The sequence below is a fragment of the Rhincodon typus genome, chromosome 2 (genome assembly GCF_021869965.1).
Source record: "Rhincodon typus isolate 14 chromosome 2, sRhiTyp1.1, whole genome shotgun sequence".
Taxonomy (NCBI): domain Eukaryota; kingdom Metazoa; phylum Chordata; class Chondrichthyes; order Orectolobiformes; family Rhincodontidae; genus Rhincodon; species Rhincodon typus.
In genome coordinates, this window is record NC_063333.1 from 123096308 (window position 1) to 123118331 (window position 22024).

Consider the following 22024-nt stretch of genomic DNA (forward strand, 5'->3'; position numbering starts at 1 on the left):
GTCATAATTGACATTCAATCCCTACCTACTACCTAACCAGAAAGACACACAATTGTCTTTTAAATTCATCATCTTCTGTAGCTCCTCATAATTTATTTCCGTAGAATTTTTTTAAATGTGGAAAACAAAGTGAAAGATCCAACAGTGTTGAAGACTGGACAAAAAAAAGACCCAGACCTTTTCACAAATCTTAGCATCAGAAATCCAGTACAAGAGATTTCCAAATAACAGTGATTTGGTAAATAGGCAAATCCACGAAATCAGCTTTGTTAGAGCAAGGTTTAATAACAATTTAGAAATAAAGATGGTCAATTTACAACCACAGTCTTCCTGAATGATAAAATAATTCTACTTTTCATTACGCGCTTTACAACAAAATCTCATCTCAAAGGCATGACAATGTACTCATTACTGAGAGCCACTCTTCATATTTCAAAGCTTGAACAGACTGTTATCTGTTAAAAGGTCCCATGAGGAAATGAGCTTGAATTAATGGCTATTCTGAAGTAATGGACCCAACCTTCCAGGACGCATCTAGGCTAGTGAAAGATATTTCATTCCAAAAGATCTGAGGATCATTTTTTTCATGAATGAAGTTAAACAAACTGAAGCCTTTCCTGCATGAAAGGGAGCAGAGGAAATAACGAAAGATAAAATTCCTTTCTTGGAAAATGCAAATAAAGAGAATAGTCATGCACTATTTGTCAATTTAGAATATAATCACCCATAAGTTAATAGTCCAAAGAGATATTGATTCATTGAAAATTAATCAGTTAAATTCACATTTTCCATGTCAGATTAAACTTAAGAGTTTTGCTGCAGTGTGAATATGCTGTATTGGCCTAATAAGTTCAGTATCTGAAAGGATATGTGGCTGAAATCCTGGAGTGGTTGATGATTTTCTACCTTCTAAGGACTCATAAGTGTTCAGAATAGGACTATTAACTTGCCGATAAAAAATATAAACCAAAATCTTAAATAATCTAAGAAAAAAATCTTTCAAACAGTATTTTAAGACCCTCTTAACTACCCCACGTTTATCAGCCTGAGGACTCACTTTAAAAAGTTGCTGAAAACTTTCTTTACTGAGAATTGGTCACTGGTGACAGTAGTAATGTTGGTACATAATAGCAGAAAGACCATTGGTTTTAGGCTTCTTCCCAGTATTCTGTTTGTCACGAGTCATTAAACCATGAGTCATCTTGAAATAAAAAGGAACATTTGCTTCTATCACTACTGATTGCTGTTTTGAGGAAGATGTGAATAATTTTCCCCACTTAATTAGCAGTTCCTGTTGAAAGTGATGCCTACGATATTTGCTTCAGAAAGCTATGGAAAACCCGAAATGCATAATTTGACATACTTCTTAATGTGGTACTATGGACTCAGGCCCAGGCCCACTTCCCAAATCAGACTTGATACATTCTTTCCACATGATAGTCGTGCTTATATACCTGAAACCATCCTTAGTTGTCCTCTGAACCATTTCCTAGCACCTTAGTTTGTTGGAAGGCTTGACTCTTCTCCTGACCCCAAGAACTATGCTGATGAACAAATAATACTCACCAGGTCAAAATGTAGTGGTCAATGTAGTGGGTTAAGATTAGGCAGTTGACCTGCACACATCGAAACGTATTTCTACTGCCAACACAATCCAAGACAAGGCCTAGACCCGAAACGTCAGCCTTCCTGCTCCTATGATGCTGCTTGGCCTGCTGGATTCATCCAGCTCTACACCTTGTTATCTCAGATTTTCCAGCATCTGCAGTTCCTACTATCTCCAAGACAAGGCAAAACTGTTTTCTACTTAAAATATAAACCAATTATGGAAAACTCAGTTGCTGGATGCATGGTAAGATAATACCATGAGTGGAGACAAGTGTGTTGCATTGCACAGACAGCAATGTAATAAATTAATGCCTTCTACACAATTCAGCATAGGAAACAAACTTCACTAATCACTGTCCAACACAGAGTTCCCAAAACTACACACAGTATTCCAAACACAGCTCACCAATGTGAAATAAAAGGTTAAAGTAATTTATTTGAACTGAAATGCTTTAGAAATGCACTAAGTATTATATTTACCATATCAATAACAGCGTCATATTGCCTGGGCACTCACTGGATGATCAATAATCTCATTTAAGTCCTTTTGTTTCCACTTTTGCTAGTGAATATCCCTCATTCCTGTTCGCATTTTACATTTCCTGTTTCAAAAGCATAACTTTAAATAACAAGCAAATACTGCTCATGCTGGAAACCTGAAATATTCAGCAGATCGATCAGTATTGTGCAAAGAGAAACGCTAAATGGCTCTGACATTCACTTGGAGCAGGATTTGACAGTTAGGAGGAATGAATTTTGGCCAGGAAGACCATATACTTGAGTTTGACATCTTTTGTTTTCCAATCCAGTCCTCTGCCCAGAAGCAAGCTGGTGTGAATCCCTGCATAGCAAACAATCTGAAGGAAATCATAAGCCAGCGGCTGGCAGGGTGAATACAGCAGATTTAAAGCAAGGTGAAGTCCAGATCTTGCAGATGCTCACAGATTCCAGTGAGCCCAAGCCCTGATGGACTGGTTAGAGGTTGCAGCCAAAGTGAGGGTGGGAAGGGGATATAAACATAGCAATAGGATGAGGCCTGTTCCTATCATCAGGCCTGCTCTGCTATTTAATTAGATCACGCTGATCACTACTCCAGCCCCTTTTTGTTTGTTTTAAAATGAAAGAAGGGAGCTCTACATTGCTGATAGGAGATTCTGCTCAGGTGTCCCTCAAGCGCCAAGGCATACAACTATTCTGACAGTTCTTTCATAGTGCAGAACTATCTGAGGAAGGCAAACTACAACTTTTCACAGCAGTCAGCTGCTATATTTTGAAATTTAAAGGTTCTGATAGTTGCTATTAAAAAGTACGTAAGGCAAGTGTCAGGGGTTCTTGAGGTGCAGTGGCAGAAGACCCAGGTTCAAGTCCCACCTACTCCATAACATGTTTGAACAAGTTTGTTCAGAGGCCGGTAGTGGTTGTAGGCAAATTGAAGCCAAGGGATTCTATGTACAGATGAAGCTGGGTGGCAACAAGAAGTTCATTGATAACTGGTCACTAGTCTATAGACCAGTGACAGAAGTCTTTTTGCCTGTCAACAACTTTGTGATACAGCTTGGGGCTGGAACAAGCTGCAGAGAAGTGTACTGGTCTCCACCAGAACAGAAACCCGTTTCTCTGTTCGCTGCAGTCAAACCCATCTTAAACCTAAAGAAAACCAGTTAATTTTGCCTAGCATTTTGCCTTCAGCAGTTGTAAGTTGCAATTTTAACTGACAATTCAGAAATCTTTTATAAGTGAACCAGCCACCCTGTGTCTCTTGCAAATCAGTGGAAGCATCTGGGGGAAAAAAAACTGAAACACAATGTGCTGACCAGCACAAGAATCATAAGGACCATCTCACAAACCTTTGAATATGAACCACTGACCTGCCTCTCAATTCTCCTTTGCTCATAACCTCGTCTGCTTGTGTGCACATTGACACACAGAAGCAATAGGGAGGTTGTAACAGATAGTTTTTAATTTGTAGTGTTATATGCCAACATATAACCGTTTACCTGTAGCTAGAGTTTAACTACTTCTAATAAAATACTAATTCTTGTTAAGAACAAAAGTCCGGTCCATGCTCTCTGTCAACCTGCGTCTGAAAATCAGGTAAATTGGGGAATTTTGTGTACTTTATTTTAAAATCTTTAACTTTTGTGATGACTCCAGGAATAGTGGGACTTGATTTCCAGTGTGCTATCGTAGTGAGCTGTGATAGCATTCATCACACTGGAGGAATTATAACACTTTCTAGAAGATCCTGTGGCAGTTGTGGATCCCTTTATCCAGAGATTTTCCATTCAGCGGGTGGTGGCAGGTCTTCTGCCTATTAATATTATAAATTACAAAGATAGAGATTCAATCAATCATACATTTCACCATTTCCAACCAATTTGCCGAAAGATATTATTAAGTAGCAGCCTATAAAGTACTAGTATACTTTAATACCTTTGTCAGTTTCACAGGAGTACAGATTTCCAAAACCATCCTTATCAGAATTTGCAACGGCTTGATGAACAGTACAACAACTGCCACCTTTACAAACCTGCTTGATACAGTAAATAACCAATAAGGATTATCACTCTGCACTACTAACAAATTTCATTCATATTCTGTTAATAATCACTTGAACAAACTATCAAGATATATTTCGCCCTTTCCAAATTTGATACCTTCTCAGCCTGACTGGCCACTCAAATAATTAAGAGTTGAAATTCCCATTCCTAACAATCCACGTCACATATAACCATAACTTTATTTCTAAGTCCTAGAAGAGGTTCAAAAAGACAAATTAGTTCAGGAAAATTCAAGAACAAGGCAACATATGGAAGATTTCACTTTGCGTATACTGCAGGAAAATAATCTGGAAGTAAGGTGTCATTTCTCACTTCCCCACCTCCCACCCCCCGGCCCAGTATGCTAACAACCACCTTCACCAAAAGGACTACAATTGGTCAGAAGACCCAGCCATCACAATGCCAATTAAGAATGGGCATTAAATGCCAGCCTTCCTCACAACACCCACATACCACAAATAAGTACAGTTCAATATATAGAAAGCTATGGATAATTCATGTTATTCTCCAGTTGTATGTATTGTCTCTCATTGATGGAAGTTGTAAGTCCCAAAAAATGAGACAACAGCCTCATAAGGTTTACTACATGCAATGTTGAAACCTGCCCTTTATTTGTAGTGCAGAAATATCATTTAACCCTTACAGTCTAAAAACCTAAACTAAAAACATACATAGAAATAACTGCTATTGAACTGCTTCAGAATCAGAGGGAGAACATAAACTTTGAGCAAGCTGTTTACTCTGTGCTTAGTGGCCTCAGCAAGACTCAATAAATCCAAATATGAATCAATTCTTTTTCTCACTAATAACTAAGTGGCGATGGGATAGCTTGTATGCTGCAAAAAAAAATACAATAAACTTCTCTCATGTGGAATTCAGTTACATCACACCTGCTACAGAAAGTTCAGATAATACAATTCTCAGGCTTTAGCGAATGCTTTTCTTTCTCACAGTGTTTCAGTCAGCTGGTGTCCTTGCAAATACTCTCCCATCTGACTTTCCTTCCACACAGAACAATGGAATCAGCAACTCCTGGTCACTGTAGAAAGGGAACTTCCGTCCTATACAAAATAAAAACCAAAAGAACTCCGGATGCTGTAAATCAGGAACAAAAACAAAGTTGCTAGAAAAGCTCAGCAGTCTGGCAGCATCTGTGGAGGAGAAAACAAGGTTAACGTTTCGGTTCTGGTGACCCTTCCTCATAACTGAAGAAGAACTCAGAACATCAGTTCTGAGGAAGGGTCACCGGACCCAAAACGTTAATTCTGTTTTCTCCTCCACAGATGCTGCCAGACCTGCTGAGCTTTTCCAGCAACTTTGTTTTTGTTCCATCCTATACACTACTGCATTTTGCTTTTCTATCACTTTGGATCATTGCACCATTACAAAAAAGAAAACTTGCATTTACTCATGAAAATTTTCTTGGGAAAATAAAACACATTCTGATTTTCTAATAAGTGGTTATAAGATTTCTTTATTCTCAACATTAATATTAGGAACATATTTAAAAGCAAAGATTGTGTTTTATCAATTACACATTGATATTTAAGAGGACGGTGACTTCTGCCGTCTTCATAATTTAAGATTACATTTTACATAATGCATCTTGAAGCCTTCTGCACTCTACAAGTGCACCAACGTCAAATTTCTAAGCTCTCTGAACACAGCTATAATGATAAAGAAACAAGACAGCAACCTTAAAAAGCATTCTGTCACAATGTTTTAAAAACAAGCTGCAGGGTAATTAAGTTATACTCAGCAAGGCAAGAGATGTGCTAATGAACGAAACAATTACCACTGAAAGAACTCTGCTTCAGCATTAAGCATACACAGCCTATTAGAATCTCTGCTCCAATAACACAACTTAATGCCTATATCACCACAGCTGAAACTTTCCTGTTTCACTAAATCTACTCCTCTGGTTCTTCAGAAGGCGATTGGAAACACAAGTGTGAACTGGCATGATCACTTTAATCAGGAAAACATGATAAGACAGCTGATCATTCAAAGTACTCTGAATAACTGAGTTATTACAAATCACCTCAGTAGAGATTTCATGTGTATTATATTCTGAGTGTTGCCTTCTACTCTACCCACCACAGCTAAGACTCACAATATGACATCAAAGTCACACAGGAGCCCCCAGTGATCACTGCAAAAACGCCCACAATCCAACTTGTCTTGTCCAACAAGGGTCATTTGTTGTGGAACTATCTGCCCTTCACTGGCTGCCCTGTAAAACACACGATCAAAGCGGAGTCTGCAAGTGTACTGAGCTTTCAGGTTATTATTAGTTTTTGTGTCCCAAGTATACCGACAATGTTCAGGTTTGTTTAAGAACTCCCAGACATCCAAGACACCTTCCGGCAAACCTCCAACCTTTGTAACCTGTAAATAAAACACATGTTGAGAAAAGATGATAGATCTTTGCAGTGCTTTAACACAAGTCACACACTGACATGCACAAACCTCCTCCTTCAACTTCAACATCTTAGAATGAAATTGGGTGCAAGCCAAGGGATTTGTAGCATGTAGTGAGGTAACAACTGACAAGTTACTTTCAGCAACTCTAGCACAAAGATGCCTGGTATTTCAAAGTACTCCCAAGCTAATAATTGCTCATTTTATTTACTTGTGAGTTGACATCAGAATAAAGTTTTTAAAAAGTGTGCTTTGGATAGCAGCTAAGGGCTTATGGAAGCAGAGATTGTAAGTGCACTCTGTTACAAAAATTCTGAAGGACTTTTACAAAGAAAACCTAAAGATCATTCCTTTCACTCCAGTATAAAATTAAATCATATTGGTAAAACTGTTCAAAAGAAAACTGCATAATAGAAATCACAAACTGTTTAGGTGTAACTGATTATAAAAGGAAAACAAAACAGAATTACACATCAACAATCACCATAGGCAATGTTTGAATTCCTGTGACACGTCCCCCCCACCCCAAGAGGCACGTTCATGCTAATAGCTTCTCTCTTACAAAGTTCAGGTCTTGAATTCAGAAGCAAGGAGCACTGGATGACAGATTAGAAACGAAGACAAAACAAAAGAATGAGGTACCATACTGTGCCAGTGCAACAAAAGTCTGTTAAAGCATCAAATATTTTCAGCTAACATCTGCCTTTTGGAGTTGTGATCAGCATTTTCATGGTGACCTTAATTGTGCACATTGTGTATACCAATGTAATATCACTAACTACTGTCAAAATGGAACTAGATTTTAATCAAAAGGGGCAATGCGCGCACAGTGAATACTCAGCACATATATCACTGTGTAACGTCATAACATGAGACACACTAGGGCTGTCAGTTAACTCTTCACGTAGTCAAGTACTAAGGAATGTGGAATCTTGGCAAGTTGTTGTAATACATCTTGTAAATGCAAATTGCTACAATTGTGCACCACTGATGTAGAAAGTTAATGTTTAAGGTGACAGATGATGTGTAAATCAAATAGGTTCTTTTGGTTTGGGTGGTTTCTAATTTAGTGTGCTGCTGAAGCTCAACTCATCCACCTAAGTGCATCATATACTTTACTTATGTCTTGTGGATACCAGGCAAGTCAGGTGATGAGACCTTGTTAAGAACTCCTAGCCTCAGACCTGCTCTAGCAGAGTGAGGGTGGACGAAGGAGAGAACAAGAGCGAGAGCGAGAGACAGACAGGCCAATTTGAATAATCAATGCTAAGCCCTTGGATGTTGATAATGGAACTCTCAGTGATGATAATGCTCTGGAGCCATCAGGAGGAGCTGGTGGGCACTCATATTGGAGACCATCATTCCTTGGCACTTGTAAGACTCAAATGTTAGTTAAATTCAAGCCTTGATGCTCTCCAGGTCCTGCTGCATTGGAACAGACTATTCCATTATTTGGGGAATTGCAAATTGAACTGGATCATACAATCAAACAGCGCAGAAGAGGGCCCTCAGCCCATCAAGTCTGTACCACCAAAAATATACTATCACCTACCCTGGTCCAACTTTCCCGCACTAGGTCCATGACCATGAATGCACATCAAGCACTTATTCAAGTACTTTTTAAAGGTTGTGAAGTTTCCCACCTCAACTACCCTCCAAAGTAGTGCATTCCAGATCCCACCACCCTCTTGGCGAAAGTTTTTCTTTAAATCCCCCCAAACCTCTTGCATTTCACTTTAAAATGATGCCATCTTGTTACTGACCCTTTGACTAAGGGATACAGCTGCTTTCTATTCATGCTGTCCATGCCCCTCATAATCTCATACACTTCTATCAGGTTCTCCCCTCAACCTTCTGTGGTCCAAAGAAAACAATCCAAGCTTATCCAGCCTATCTTCACAACTGAAGTGCTCTGCCCCAGGCAACATTTTGGTGAACCTCTTCTGCACCACTTCTGATATGAACATACCCTTCCTAAAATGTGGTGACTAGCCTGCACACAATACACTGGCTGTGGTCTAACCAAAGTTTTGTACAGTTTCAACATGACTTCCCTGCTCTTATAATTTATGCCACAACTGATAAAAGCTAGTGTCCTGTATGTTTTTTTTTTAAAACTACCCTAATAATCTGACCTGTCAACTTCAGGGATCTGTGGACACACACCCCTCTGAACTCCAGTGGCCTGCCATTCATCCAATACTCCCTTTACATGCTCCTTCTTCCAAAGCGCATTACCTCACATCCAGGAAGGTTAAATTCCATCTGCTACTGATCTGCCCATCTTATTATACGGATACTGCAAGTATTAGTGACCATGTAAATTTCTGACCCTACGATGGGCAAACGTACATGGAATTGGTTGGCTATAGGACAACCAGAGGAATACCTTCAGTGATGTTCAAGGGCTGAGATGATCAGCCTTCAATAACCATTGGTATCTTTTTTTGTGCAAATGTACAGCTGCAGTAAATGAAGAGTTTTAGCCAATTCCTGGTAGCATCAATTTTCTGAAGGCTCCTTGGTGCAATGTTTGATCAAATGTTGCCCTAATGACAAGGACAGTTACCTCATATCTAGAATTCAGATCTTTTATCCATATTTGGAACAAGACTGTAATAGGGCCTGGGGCCAGGTAGCCTTGGCAAAATCCAAGCTAAGTGCCAGTGAACAAGTTATCACCCTTTAAGAGCACTGCTGAGGATATCTTCCATCATTTTGCTGATAATTAAGAATGGGCTGATAAGGTGGTAAATGACTGGATTGGACGAGGGTTCTGCTTTTTGTGGACAGGACATACCTGATTATTTTTGACTGTCAGATAAATGCCAGTATTATAGCTGTAATGGAAAAGCCTTGCCAAGAGCATGGTTAGTTATACAGCAAAAGTCTTCAGCACCAGAGCCAGGATATCGTCAGGTACCATCTTCTCACATCATGTGGAATGAATCAAATTGGCTGAAAACTGGCATTAGGAGGTGGCAGAGTTGGAACATCTCTGTGCTGCTGGCTGAAAATAACTGCAAATGCTTAGCCTATTCTTCTTCAATAAGGTCTTGGAGTAGATTTGTAGCTCGGGTTGTGGGTGTTGTGGTTGGTCAGAAGATGCCTACACAAACAACAACAGGAAGATACTACACGCCCCGACACACTCATCACGCTACCTTACATCAGGAACACATCAGAACTAACCACAAGACTCCTACAACCGCCGGGCATCACAGTGGCCCACAAACCCACATCAATCCTACGAGAACGGCTCACCCGAACCAAAGACACACTACCCGCTATAGACAGGACCAATGTCATATATAAGATGCCCTACAGAGACTGTGACAAACAGTACATCGGACAAACAGGAAGGAAATTAACAACAAGGGTACATGAACACCAATTGGCCACAAAAAGACACGACCAATACTCACTCATCTATATCCACATGAATAAGGAGAACGACCAATTCGACTGGGACAACACCAAGATCCTGGGACAAGCAAAGCACAGACAGGCACAGGAGTTTCTAGAAGCCTGGTACTACACGAAGAAAGCCATCAACAAACACATAGAACTCGACCCCATATACACTCCATTGCGAAGGAAAACCAGAAGTGAGGTAATCCAGCTCAGCAGACTCCAGAGTTTAAAAACCAGGTGGGAAAACACAACAGAGCTTCATTGGAGGCTGCACTGATGATGTTACCCAGCAGGGTAATGAAACGTCTGCAGAACAACAATGAACCAGCTTAGCGAGCCAACCAACCACAACCCTATTCTTCTTCATTCACATGATGGATTCCCAAATCATTGAGACAGAAGTTTCCGAAGCCACTTCCTCTCCCTTTTCATTGTTTACTGTCCACCATTATTTACTGAATGAGGCAGAACTGCAGAGTCCTCTGATCCGAATGGTCACAGAATTGCTTAGCTTTATCTATTAACATGGCATTTTGACACCAGACATTAGTAAGGACTTTGCTAAGTTGCTGGAGGTGGGTGAGCCTTTATTCCTTTTAGGTCATTAAAACTTGACAGGCGTGGTTCTTATTAATATTACCAATCTTCATAGCAATTTTGATAAAGCTGCTTTGTACTCAACAAGTCAGTTAAGGATGTAGTCACATTGCTGGGAACGATAGCAGTTATTCCCCCCGACCCCACAATTAAAACTAGTTTTATGACAATCTGTAAGTTCAATTACTGACATGAGTAAGTTGTGATTCCAAGTTTAATTAATCACATTTAAATTCCCTCATTGCAGTGAAGGGATTTACACGTGCTTCTGGATCAATAGTCTAGGTCTGTGAATAAATGGTCCAATAACATGTGATTAAGTCTGTTTACTTAGGACAAATGGTTATAAAGATGGTAGATGTGATGCCAAAGGCAAAAGAAGTATAGAGAGAGCCTGAAAAAAATTCAAGACGATGAAGAATTCATAAACAAGAAAACACAACCTTGATACAAGGAAAAAATGCATAAGGTACAACTTTGTATCAACTTCCTGCATACCTTAGAAACATGAACAATTTTTAAAAGAACCTGTTAAAGAAAATAGAGGATTTTAAATGTGAATTCTTGGACACATGCAAAAAAAAATAGGGCTACAGAGAGATCAACCAAGATTGGATAATGGACGTCACACAGTGATTGCAAATGAACTACAATGGAGTGTTGGGATGACGCAAGGCAGACAGTGTGATATAGTATAACAGGAGATGTCTTTATAGGAGTCATTATGAGCAACAGCAATATAATCACAAAGCTACTGTACTGATATTTGTATTGTTCATCAACATGCAGCTATGATACCATGAGAGAAAGTGATAATCGGTTGTTTGTTATATTATTAGATGCAAGCTTATAGAGTTGCAAGTGTTTCGTTGGGAAGGAATTTTAAAATTTAAATTAAATATTTCATTTTGTTTTTAAATTGAGAAGGTGGTTTCCAATACGTAAAGAGATAAGAACAAGGCGCCCAAGATACAAGACCGAATGTCAGATATTTTGACCAAAGGGCAGTAGAATCTTTCACGAATTGTAAGTTGTGGAATTTCACTTCTGGGATTGTTGATTGAGACAAAAGCTGACAAGATGAGATTGGAGAAGTGGATGAAGGAAAAAGAGCTGAAGGAAGATCGGAAGAAGCTGAGCAAAAAGGCGTTTAGATCCATTCGGCTGTGTGGAAAATACTTGCGGACGTGGATCGGCCAGACCAATTCATCTGTTTTCATTTTGTAACTCCTTTACATCAGTCCTTCACCTGTCATGCAAATTTAAAATGCACATGATGGAAGAATGGTAGGGCAGAGGCAGCAGAATTAAGTAACGGAAGAAACAACCTCTTGGGACAAGTGCAGAATCTTTTGTGAACACAGCTGCATTACTGAAAGAACACTTTATGCTCAGGCAATAGGGGATTAGAAGGTCACATGCTTGCATGCCTACCATGCATCATTATGGTTTTCCCCTCCCTTTACTGCATTTCCACTCTAGTAAGTGTGGATATGGAATCTCGATAAATGACAAAGAGAAGAAAAAAAAATCAAACCTGATACAAAATATATCAATCCAGATATCTGAATCATACAAGGGAGTAGGGAATCGGGGTTATAATGATAGATTTAGATAAGCGAAGGTGGGAAGAGGCTCAAATGAAGCATAAACACAGTTTATAAACACATTTCTGATGAAGGATCTAGGCCCGAAACGTCAGCCTTCCTGCTCCTACGATGCTGCTTGGCCTGCTGTGTTCATCCAGCTCTGCACCTTGTTGTCTCGGATTCTCCAGCATGTGCAGTTCCTACTATCTCTAAACACAGTACAGACTGGCTGGCCCAAGTGGCATGTTTCTGTGCTACACATCCTATGAAAGCCGGGTATAAACTTACAAAATCCTAACATACTTTAAGTGACACACTCACCTCTTGATCTCTCAAATTGGTGTCACCACCAAATATTACTGTGACATTTTCTGGTGCTTCTTTGATTTTCTTTAGTACAATCTCCAGCTGTTTGACTCGTTCCTGTGAATGTGCTTTAGTACTCTCCAGGTGGGATGTCATTAAACAGAGTTCATTTCCTGCAATGTTCACCTGTGATAAGGGGAGGTACAGAAGATATTTGTTTGACATCATCTTTCATTATTTCTATGAAATTGCCAGTGCAATGCTGCAACATCACAATCTGCAATTCTGTCTCTGTCTCTTTCAGATGAAATGCATTTTTAAAGGTATTCAAAAATTATACTCCAGTATGTCGTGTAAAAGGTTCTATTTCCCTTGTAACTTATTCAAATTTTCTTCAGAAGTAGGAGTTAAGAAAGAAGATCAAACCCTCTTCAGCTACAAGGGATGGGAATCATCCATTAGCGTCCAACATTTTGCTTGAACAAGGGATAGGAGTCAGCTATTAAATTTGCCTGGTATTGGAGTTAAGATGATGCTAGCAAGATTTAGGGAAAACTGAACTTTATCCTTTTCCCTCAAATTTGAGCAGCTGTATCATATCCCAGTGGGCACATGAGGAGTAGAGAGGAGAGGGATACCAACAAAAAAAAAACTACTTAGCTTTAGGAATTTCCTTTTGTTTTGTTGAACATGTAGTTCAAATTCCTTAATTAATTTTTAATTAATAATTAATTGTACTCCATAAAAAAGGTGGAGAGTGGGTAAGAGCACCCATGCAAATTTGTTCATCCTATTGGCAAGACAGGACGACTCTAAGCTTTATGGAATTACTTTAGAAAAAAAGAGCGTTTTGTTTTATTCATTCACTGTACGTGGGGGTCACCAGGCCAGTATTTGTTGCCCATTTCTAACTAACCGCAGAAGGTGGTAACGTGTTGCCTTCTTGAATCACTGAAGCCCATGTCATGTGGATACACCCAAAGTGCCATTACAGAGAGATTCAAGATTTTGACCTAAGGACAGTGAAGAATGGTGACACTGCTCTAAGCCAGGATGCTGTGTGGCTTGGAGGCAAAATTGCAGGTGATGGTATACCCAAACATCTGCTGGCTTTGTCCTTCTAACTTCTGGTGGATTTAGGTTTAGAATGAGCTATCAAAAGGAACCACTGCCAGCAAGAGGTGGTAGCAAGGCAGGATTTATGGTAGGGCTCACAGCAGAATCTCTACAAACTTTAGCATAGAGAACTCCTGTTTCAAACAACAGCAGCCTCCTAATAAAACAACATTTTTTCTTAGCTATAATGCCATTAATGGAGGATACAAATTTGTTCATGACTGAATCCATGAACACAATGTAACAGACATGGGAATGACCCAACTAGCATCATCCTAATCTGGATTTGTGACCAAAGGTTGCCTTTCTTAAAAACACCATGCTGTACCAATTCCCATTTACGGATTTAATTTCCCACAATGCAGCCATAGTGCAGGAACTACTTTTGTTGCCATACAGCTTTAAACAAAATCACAAAAGTTCCCAAAGGTTATGGTGAGCTGTAAATAACTAGAAATGTTCTTTTCTTATACTTGCCTCAGTACTTCAAAAAGAAATCACATACGCTCCCAGCACCAAAGGAAAATATACATAACACAGAAGGTGATAAAGAGGCAGGTGAGCTCAGGGTCAAGAACTGCAGACTCAAAAATGACAGTAAGTAGATGGAAATCAAAACCAGAAGAACAAAGTTTCTGGCAAACTACAAAAGGATGCCTTCAATTTTACAATAATTAGGCTGAAGGATGGAATACAATTGTAAAGAACAGAAGCTGCACCAGCTCCGTTGAACAACAATCCAGTTAGCTTCTCATCGCCAATCTTTCCTAAGACACCTACAGTTTAGCCAATACTCTTTTGAACATTACTACTGAATTTTTATCTACCACATTTTCAGGCAATGCATTCTAACTCCTAAGCATGTGTTAGGGTATTGGAGCCTGTCTCCTTCATGAATTTCAACTGGCTGTCAGCAGTATGCATACTAGAACTCATCTTTCATCCTATTGGATGAACTTAACAAAAGATAGTACATCTGTGACTCTATAACCACAGAAGAGATGGGACCAGAAAAAAAAAGATTCATGTTGTACAATTAAGATTACTGTACAGGCTCTGAAGTTAATGAGATTGCTTTCTACTTCAATCCTAGGTCAGTTAAAACAATTACCGATGTAACTTTTTATTCTACTGCTTAATTTTGCTAAAAACATATCCTTTTATATAAAGGAACAGCAACGTTCAGCCACACACATTATGCTCACCTGCCAAGAAGCTTGACCTTTAGAAGTTTTACAACATCAAAACTTAAAGATTTCTAAAAATGTTTGTACTTCAACGTTTTGCACCCCCCAACCCCATTCCCCACACCCCCCCAAAACAATGACTAGGGTGGAGTTCACAAAACAGGTTCTTCACATAATTTAAAAATTGGTAACTTTCTCTTCTGATGATATCCTTGTATCCTTCCTACCTGAACAGCAAGAAGGTTTCTCTTCATGGAAGTGGTTGGGAAAGGTGTTATTTCTTGTTCCAATAATTTCACTCGAGATTTTTTCAGCATAATGGCTGTGAAGTAGTCATCTTCATCTCCTAGACAGATAAAAATTAATTCCCAAAATTTATTTTAAAAAAAACTTTTCCTTCCTCTTTCCCATCCAATGAAAAGTTAATTTCACCCAAGGAATCTCCCTAATTTCAAAGCTTATAGTGACGTACTTATATTGCATCTTTAACACAGTAAAGTATCCCAGCTTCATAGCAGTGTGAAGCAAACGTTGACAATAAGCCGCACAAAAATAGTGAGAGAAGTAAAGTAGATTTTAAGGATTGACAAATTCAGCAAGAGGAAAATCAGCATAACATTTTAAGAAGGCAATTCCACAGCTTGTGTCCTAGATAGCTGAAGGCATGGCCAAGAATGGGACAATGGAAGCAGGACACACACAAAACTTCAGATTTGCTTTGCTCTAAGCTAAGAAAATACAAGAAATATTCATCAGTTTAGGAAGCATCTGTGGAGAGAGAAACAGATAATGTTTCAAGTTGATGAACTATGATCAGAACTCATGGCAAAATATGGGAACATCAGGTAGAACCTGACCAAAGGTCACATGCCTCAAACAATTTGTTTCTCATTCAACAGATACTAAATGCCCTGAGGAACATTTCTAATTATTTTTTACTAATTTGTTCATGGGGCTATGGGCATTGCTGGCTGGGCCATCACTTCTTTCCCATCCCATGCCTGAACAAGGTCGTGTTGAGTTGCCTTCTTAAACTACGGCAGTCCATGAGGCGTGGGGACATCCAAGTGCTATGAGGAATAGAGTTCCAGGGACTTGAATAGCAGCAAAACGAGAAGGATATAGCTCCACTTGCAGAGGAACTTGCAAGTGATGTTCCAATGTATCGATTGTCCTGATACTTCTAGATAGTAGAGGTTGTGTGTTTTGGAAGATGCTATCAAAGGAGCCTTAATGATTTGCTGTTGAGCATTTTGTAGATGGTACACACTGCTACCTATTTGCCAGTGATGGAGGGAGTGAATGTTTCAGATGGTGGATGAGATGCCAATCAAATTAACTGCTTTATCTTGGATGGTATTCAACTTTGAGGGTTGTTGGAGAAACACCCACCAAACCAAGTTGAGAACATTCCATCACATTCCAACTTGTGCTCTGTAAATGATGGCCAGATTTTGGGAATCAGGAAGTGAGTTACTTACTACAGCATTCTCTGTCTTAAGCCCAATCCTGTTGCCACAGTATTTTTGTGGCTAATCCAGATCAGCATCTGACTGATAACAACCACAGGATTTTGATAGTGGGGGATTCAGTAGTGGCAACGAATGCTAAGGAAAGATGGTTAGATTCTCTCGTTTGACATGATCATTGCCTGGCACTTGTTTGCTGCAAATGAGAGTTGCACTTTTCAGTCCAAGCCTGAAAGTTGTCCAGGTCTTGCTGCGCACGGGCAAAAACTGTTTCAGTATCTCAGTCATTGTCAGTGGTGCTGAGCGTTTGCAATCAACAGCGAATGTTCCCATTCCTCTGACCTAATGGCAGTGGAAAAGCCATTGATGAAGCAGCTGAAGATGATTGGGTCCAGGATACTAAGAGACACTAGGACACCAAGGAGCTTCTGGGTCTGACCTGACTGACCTCCAGCCAACATTTTCCTTTGTGCTAGGTATGACTTCAAACAGTGGAAAGTTCCCCTTGCCCGATTCCCACTGGATGCAGTTTTGCTCAGGCTGCTTAAGACCACACTTGGTCACATGCAACCTTAATGTCAAGGATAGTCACTCACCTCCCCTCTTGAATTCAGTTGTTTGCCCATATTTAGTTCAAGACTGTAACGATGTCAGGAGTTGAGTTGCTCTGGCAGCACTTAACTAAGCATCAGCGAGCAGGCTATTGCTGGGTTACTGCTGCTTAATAGCTGTTTGTTATCACTTCAGATTTCCAGGATCTGCACTTTTATTATTGTCACCCTGCATTTGTCCAGAATGAATCTCAGTGGATGGTTCACAAGAACCATGTACTGTACCAAGTATATTTTCATGCAATAAAAAGCTACTCAGTATTGAAATGTGGGCAAATGGCATGGTGGCTCAGTGGTTAGCACTGCTGCCTCACAATGCCAGGGACCTGGGTTCGATTCCACCCTAGAGCAACTGTCTGCGTGGAGTTTGCACATTCTCCTTGTGTCTGCATGGGTTTCCTCCGGGTGCTCCGGTTTCTTCCCGCAGTCCAAAGATGTGCAGGTTAAGTGAATTGGCTATGCTAAATTGTCCATAGCGTTCAGGGATGTGTAGATTATGGGGGATGGGTCTGGGTAGGATGCTGCGAGGGTTGGTGTGGACTTGTTGAGCCGAAGGGCCTGTTTCCACACTGTAGGGATTCTATGATCTATGAAATGTATAACGCAGGAATTAGTATGTTTTTCACTGTCAAATTCAGAGGTCTGAACAAGGATCAAAAAACCAGATTGGAGGACAAATCAACTCCGCCATAGTCACTTGTGGATTATATTTAATTTGACTGATAAAATAATTAAGAAATGATTTAACAAAATTATCAGTTTTTCCAATGAACCTCAACATTTGTATCACTCGGTGTTGTTGGACTGACGTGAAATAATGGCACTCATATTCAGATGAAAATATACAAATCAGGGAGTAACCCATCGAGCCCCTCAAGCCTCTTCCACCATTTGATGAGATCATAGCTGATCTAATTACTCTTCATTCCTGCCTACTCCTGATAAGGTTTCACCCCTTGCTCATCAAGAATCCACTTCTGCCTTAAAAATATTCAAAAACTCTGTTTCCAACACCTTTTGAAGAAGAGTTCCAAAAATCCATTAACCTTGGGGGGAAGAAAATTCTCGTCTCTCTTAAATGGGTGACCCCTTATTTTTAAATAGTAGCCTCTAGCCCTAGATGCTTCCAGAAGAGGAAGCATCCTCTCTACATGCATCCTGTCAAGATCCCTCATGATCTTAGATATTTTAATCAAGTTACCTCTTACTTTTCCAAATGCCAGTGGATACAAGCCTAGGCTGTCCACCACTTCCCATTCCAACTGGTAGTCTAATAAACCTTGTATGAACTACTTCAAATGCATTTCATCACATCTTACACAAGGAGATCAATACCTTACACCATACTACAGATGCAGTCTCACTAGTGCCCTGTGCAAACAAAACATAACCTCCGTACTTTTATAATCAATTTCCCTTGCAATAAATAACAGTGCAATAGCTTTTCTGAAGTATTTGCTATACCTGCATACTAACCATTCACAATTAGTTTACTAAGACACACAGGTCCCTGTGCATTTCAGCTCTGCAATCTCTCACCATTTAGATAACAAGCTTTGCTTTTTCGTTCTCTCTGCCAGCAGTTTATACATATTACAGTAGTAACATGTAAGCTTCTACAGCTTTGATGCAGCATAATAATATCATGCTAAAGTTCATCATCAGCAAATGCTGCACCACCATAGACTTCTGCAGTGAAGCTATAACTTCACACTACTTTCATGCCAATCAATACATAGATTGAGAGACCAAACAGTAACCAAGGCAACAACCATTATCCTCTAATCATTTTGGGGAATAAGTGCATTCTGAAAGCTGAGATGTTTCAAATGATTTTGTATATCCTTAGGGACACAAATAACAGGACACAACTAGAGACAAAATGACAGGTGCCACATGAAAATTGATCCAAAAAGGTAATTTCAGAGCACAGAAACAGCAAGTGGAAAAACATAATTGCAGCAGCTACAGAGAATAGCTCTCCTGTAAATCAACATATGCTCCAGACACTAGCTCAGCAAGCAGTGGAAAAGTAAGGAATGTGGCTGTCAGCCTCCTTTTCTGTTATTCAGTTAGATTGTGGCTAATCAATAAGTCAGACCTGGAGAAGCAGGAACTCAGTGACAAAGTTCACAAGATCGTTGAGCTGCAAATGAATGGTTCATATACAAAAAAAATTAAAATGTTACATTATAGGAAAGCAGATATATAATTACTATGCAAGTCTTTCCCTTCTTTCTAAATTAGGTCATGGGTTCTAAACAGAAAACAAGGAATTAAAAAATTCAAATGGGGCAAAATCAATCAACAAGCAGGTTAATAATTAGTCTTAGCACAAATAAGCTTTACCAAAGCGCAGATTTCATAAGAATGAAAGGGAGTTCGACAAATCCAAAATTGAGTGAGGGGAGAGTAAGACATCTGAAGCAAAATATAAACCAATAGTGTTAAACTCTGGCTATGGGCTAAGATACAGTAAAAAGCTAAATTATTAAATAAATTAAACAAAGTTATTAATTAGATTAAAAACTGCATGAAGGCAACTCACAGATAAAAATTGAAAACCTAACTAACTAAAGGACATAATGATGGTTACGGGAGTGAGCAAAGATGTGACAAACGGAATATAATGTGGGGAAGTGTGCAATTGCCCACTTTGACAGGATTAATCAAAAGAAGCATATTATCTAAATGGCGAAAGACTGCAGAACTCCGGAATACAGAAAGATCTGGATGGCCTTGGGCATGAATCACAAAAGGTTAGAATGCAGGTTCAGCAAGTGTTATCATTTATCACTAGGGGGAATTGAATATAAGAGAGGTTACACTTCTGTTATACAGGGCAGTGGCGTAAGACCATAAGGTGTACGAGCAGAATTAAGCCATTTGGCCCAGAGTCAGCTCCATCATGATGTCCTCGTATTTCAAGGACTGCAACTTCCCCTTCTCAGTGGTCGAGAATGCCCTCGACCGTGTCTCCCGCATTTCCCGCAACTCATCCCTCACACCCCATCCCCACAAATAACAACCAAAAAAGAATCCCCCTTGTCATCACGTACCACCCCACCAACCTCTGGATCCAACGCATCATCTTCCAACACTTGCGCCATCTGCAATCCAACCCCACCACCAAAGACATTTTTCCCTCCCCACCGTTATCTGCTTTCCGGAGGGACCACTCTCTCCGTGACTCCCTTGTCTGCTCCACACTCCCTTCCAGCCCCACCACACCCGGCGCTTTTCCCTGCAACCGCAGGAAGTGCTACACCTGCCCCCACACCTCCTCCCTCACCCCCAAGATGACTTTCCACATCAAGCAGATGTTCACCTGCACATCTGCTAATGTGTTATACTGCATCCGCTGTACCCGTTGTGGCCTCCTCTACATCGGGGAAACCAAGCGGAGGCTTGGGGACTGCTTTGCGGCCCATTTCTGATGAAGGGTCTAGGCCTTAAACGTCAGCCTTCCTGCTCCTATGATGCTGCTTGGCCTGCTGTGTTCATCCAGCTCTACACCTTGTTATCTCCATCATGGCCGATATGTTTCTCAACCCCATTCTGCTGCCTTTTCCCTGTAATCCTTGATCCCTTTACTATTCAAGAACCTATCTCTGTCTTTAAAACACTCAATGACTTGGCCTCCACAGCCTACTGTGGTAACAAGTTGCATAAATTCACCACCCTCTGGCTGAAGACATTCCCCCTTCATCTCCCTTCACTCTGAGGCTGTGCCCTCAGGCCCTAGACAGTCCTACTTGTGGCAATATCTTCTCCACAGCCACTCCATCCAGGCCTCTCAGTATTCTGCAAGTTTCAATCAGATCATCCCTCAATCACCTAAACTCCACTGAATCCAGATCCAGAATCCTCAACCCCTTTTCCTTTGACAAGTCCTTCATTCCCAGGATCATTCTTGTCAACCTCCTATGGTTCCCCACTAACATCAGCACATCCTTCCCTAGGAATGGGCCCAAAACTGCTCATAATATTCCAAGCGTGAACTGTCCAGAGTCTTACACTGTTGAGATTATGTATCTCTGCTCTTGTATTTTAGCCTTCTTGAAATGATGGCCAACACTGCATTTTCCTTCCTAGCTAGCATCTGACCCTGCATGTTAACCTTAAGAAAATCCTGAGCTGCAACTCCCAAGTCCCTTTGTGGTCTCACTTTCCGAAGACTATTTTCTAAATGGGGAAAGGCTATGTTTTTATTCCTCCTACCTCAAAGTGCATAACCTCACACTTTCCCACATAGTATTCTACCTGCCACTTTTTTGCCCACTGTCCTAACCTGTTGAAGTCCTTCTGTAGCCTCCTGCTTCCTCAACATTATCTGTCCCTCCACCTATCTTTGTGTCATCTGTGAATGTACCAACAGTGCCCTCAGTTCCTTTATACATTAATGATCTCAACTATGTAAATAGTTATTAGCCCAACTCCTACCAGCAGCACTGCCATCCTGAAAAAGATCCCTTTATCCCCACACACTGCCTTCTCCCTGTCAGGCAATCTTCTATTCATGCCAGTATCTTGCCCCTAATATCACCCACTCTTATCTTATTTAGCAGCCTCCTGTGCACCACCTGATCAAAGTCTGCTAGAAATCCAAATAGATCACACCCACTGGCTCTCCTTTGTCTAATTTCCTTGTTACCTCCTGTAGGGTTCTGGTTTGGGATCAGTAACTTGCCAATTTTTAGGTGGTTTGAATTGCCCCCAGATCCCCAGCTCTGCCACTGGGCTTATTTAGGAATGTGAAATGAAGAAGGCAGTGGATAGGTGTTTCAGGGCCAAAAGAATCTCTGCATTTATTAAATACAAAAGGTGAGTATATTACAAGAAATAAAAGGCACATGTAATAAACAAGGAAATAAACAGGGAAATTGACAGATCAACTATTCAGAAGACAGGCTTGAATATACTATTAACTTAGCACAGGTTAAATACTATTAGAAGCCAAACAGCAGTTTTAATCACAAACTTTAATCAGACTTCCTAACCTTGGGGTTCCCTGCACTGTCACTACCCACCTTCCCCTCCCTGCTGGCTAAGTTGGATACTTTGGGATCTCGACAACATAAGCTCATCACTGGGGATAAACGCGATTTTGAAATATAGCTGGCCATTCCCACTTGCTGTAGTTGG

General features: G+C 40.3%; 1 protein-coding gene and 1 long non-coding RNA gene across 6 annotated transcripts in view; both read right to left on the reverse strand.

The window, feature by feature from the left end:
- Nucleotides 1-265: 265 nt before the first annotated feature.
- Nucleotides 266-4503, reverse strand: LOC125486712. The gene is made up of 2 exons (XR_007265344.1): nt 4042-4503; nt 266-3919 (listed from the first exon to the last, which is right to left on the reverse strand). It is a non-coding gene; the product is annotated as an uncharacterized LOC125486712 (long non-coding RNA).
- Nucleotides 4504-5625: 1122 nt separating this feature from the next.
- The window catches only part of tdp2b (tyrosyl-DNA phosphodiesterase 2b), a 55942-nt gene continuing 39543 nt past the window's right edge, over nt 5626-22024 (reverse strand). For all 5 annotated transcript variants that reach the window (XM_048615413.1, XM_048615434.1, XM_048615422.1 and 2 more), the window contains 3 exons: nt 15027-15145; nt 12512-12682; nt 5626-6557 (listed from right to left, as the gene is read on the reverse strand). In XM_048615413.1, the coding sequence (XP_048471370.1) occupies nt 6279-6557; nt 12512-12682; nt 15027-15145 (569 nt within the window). In that variant the 3' untranslated portion in view covers nt 5626-6278. The remainder of the gene's footprint in view (nt 6558-12511; nt 12683-15026; nt 15146-22024) is intronic.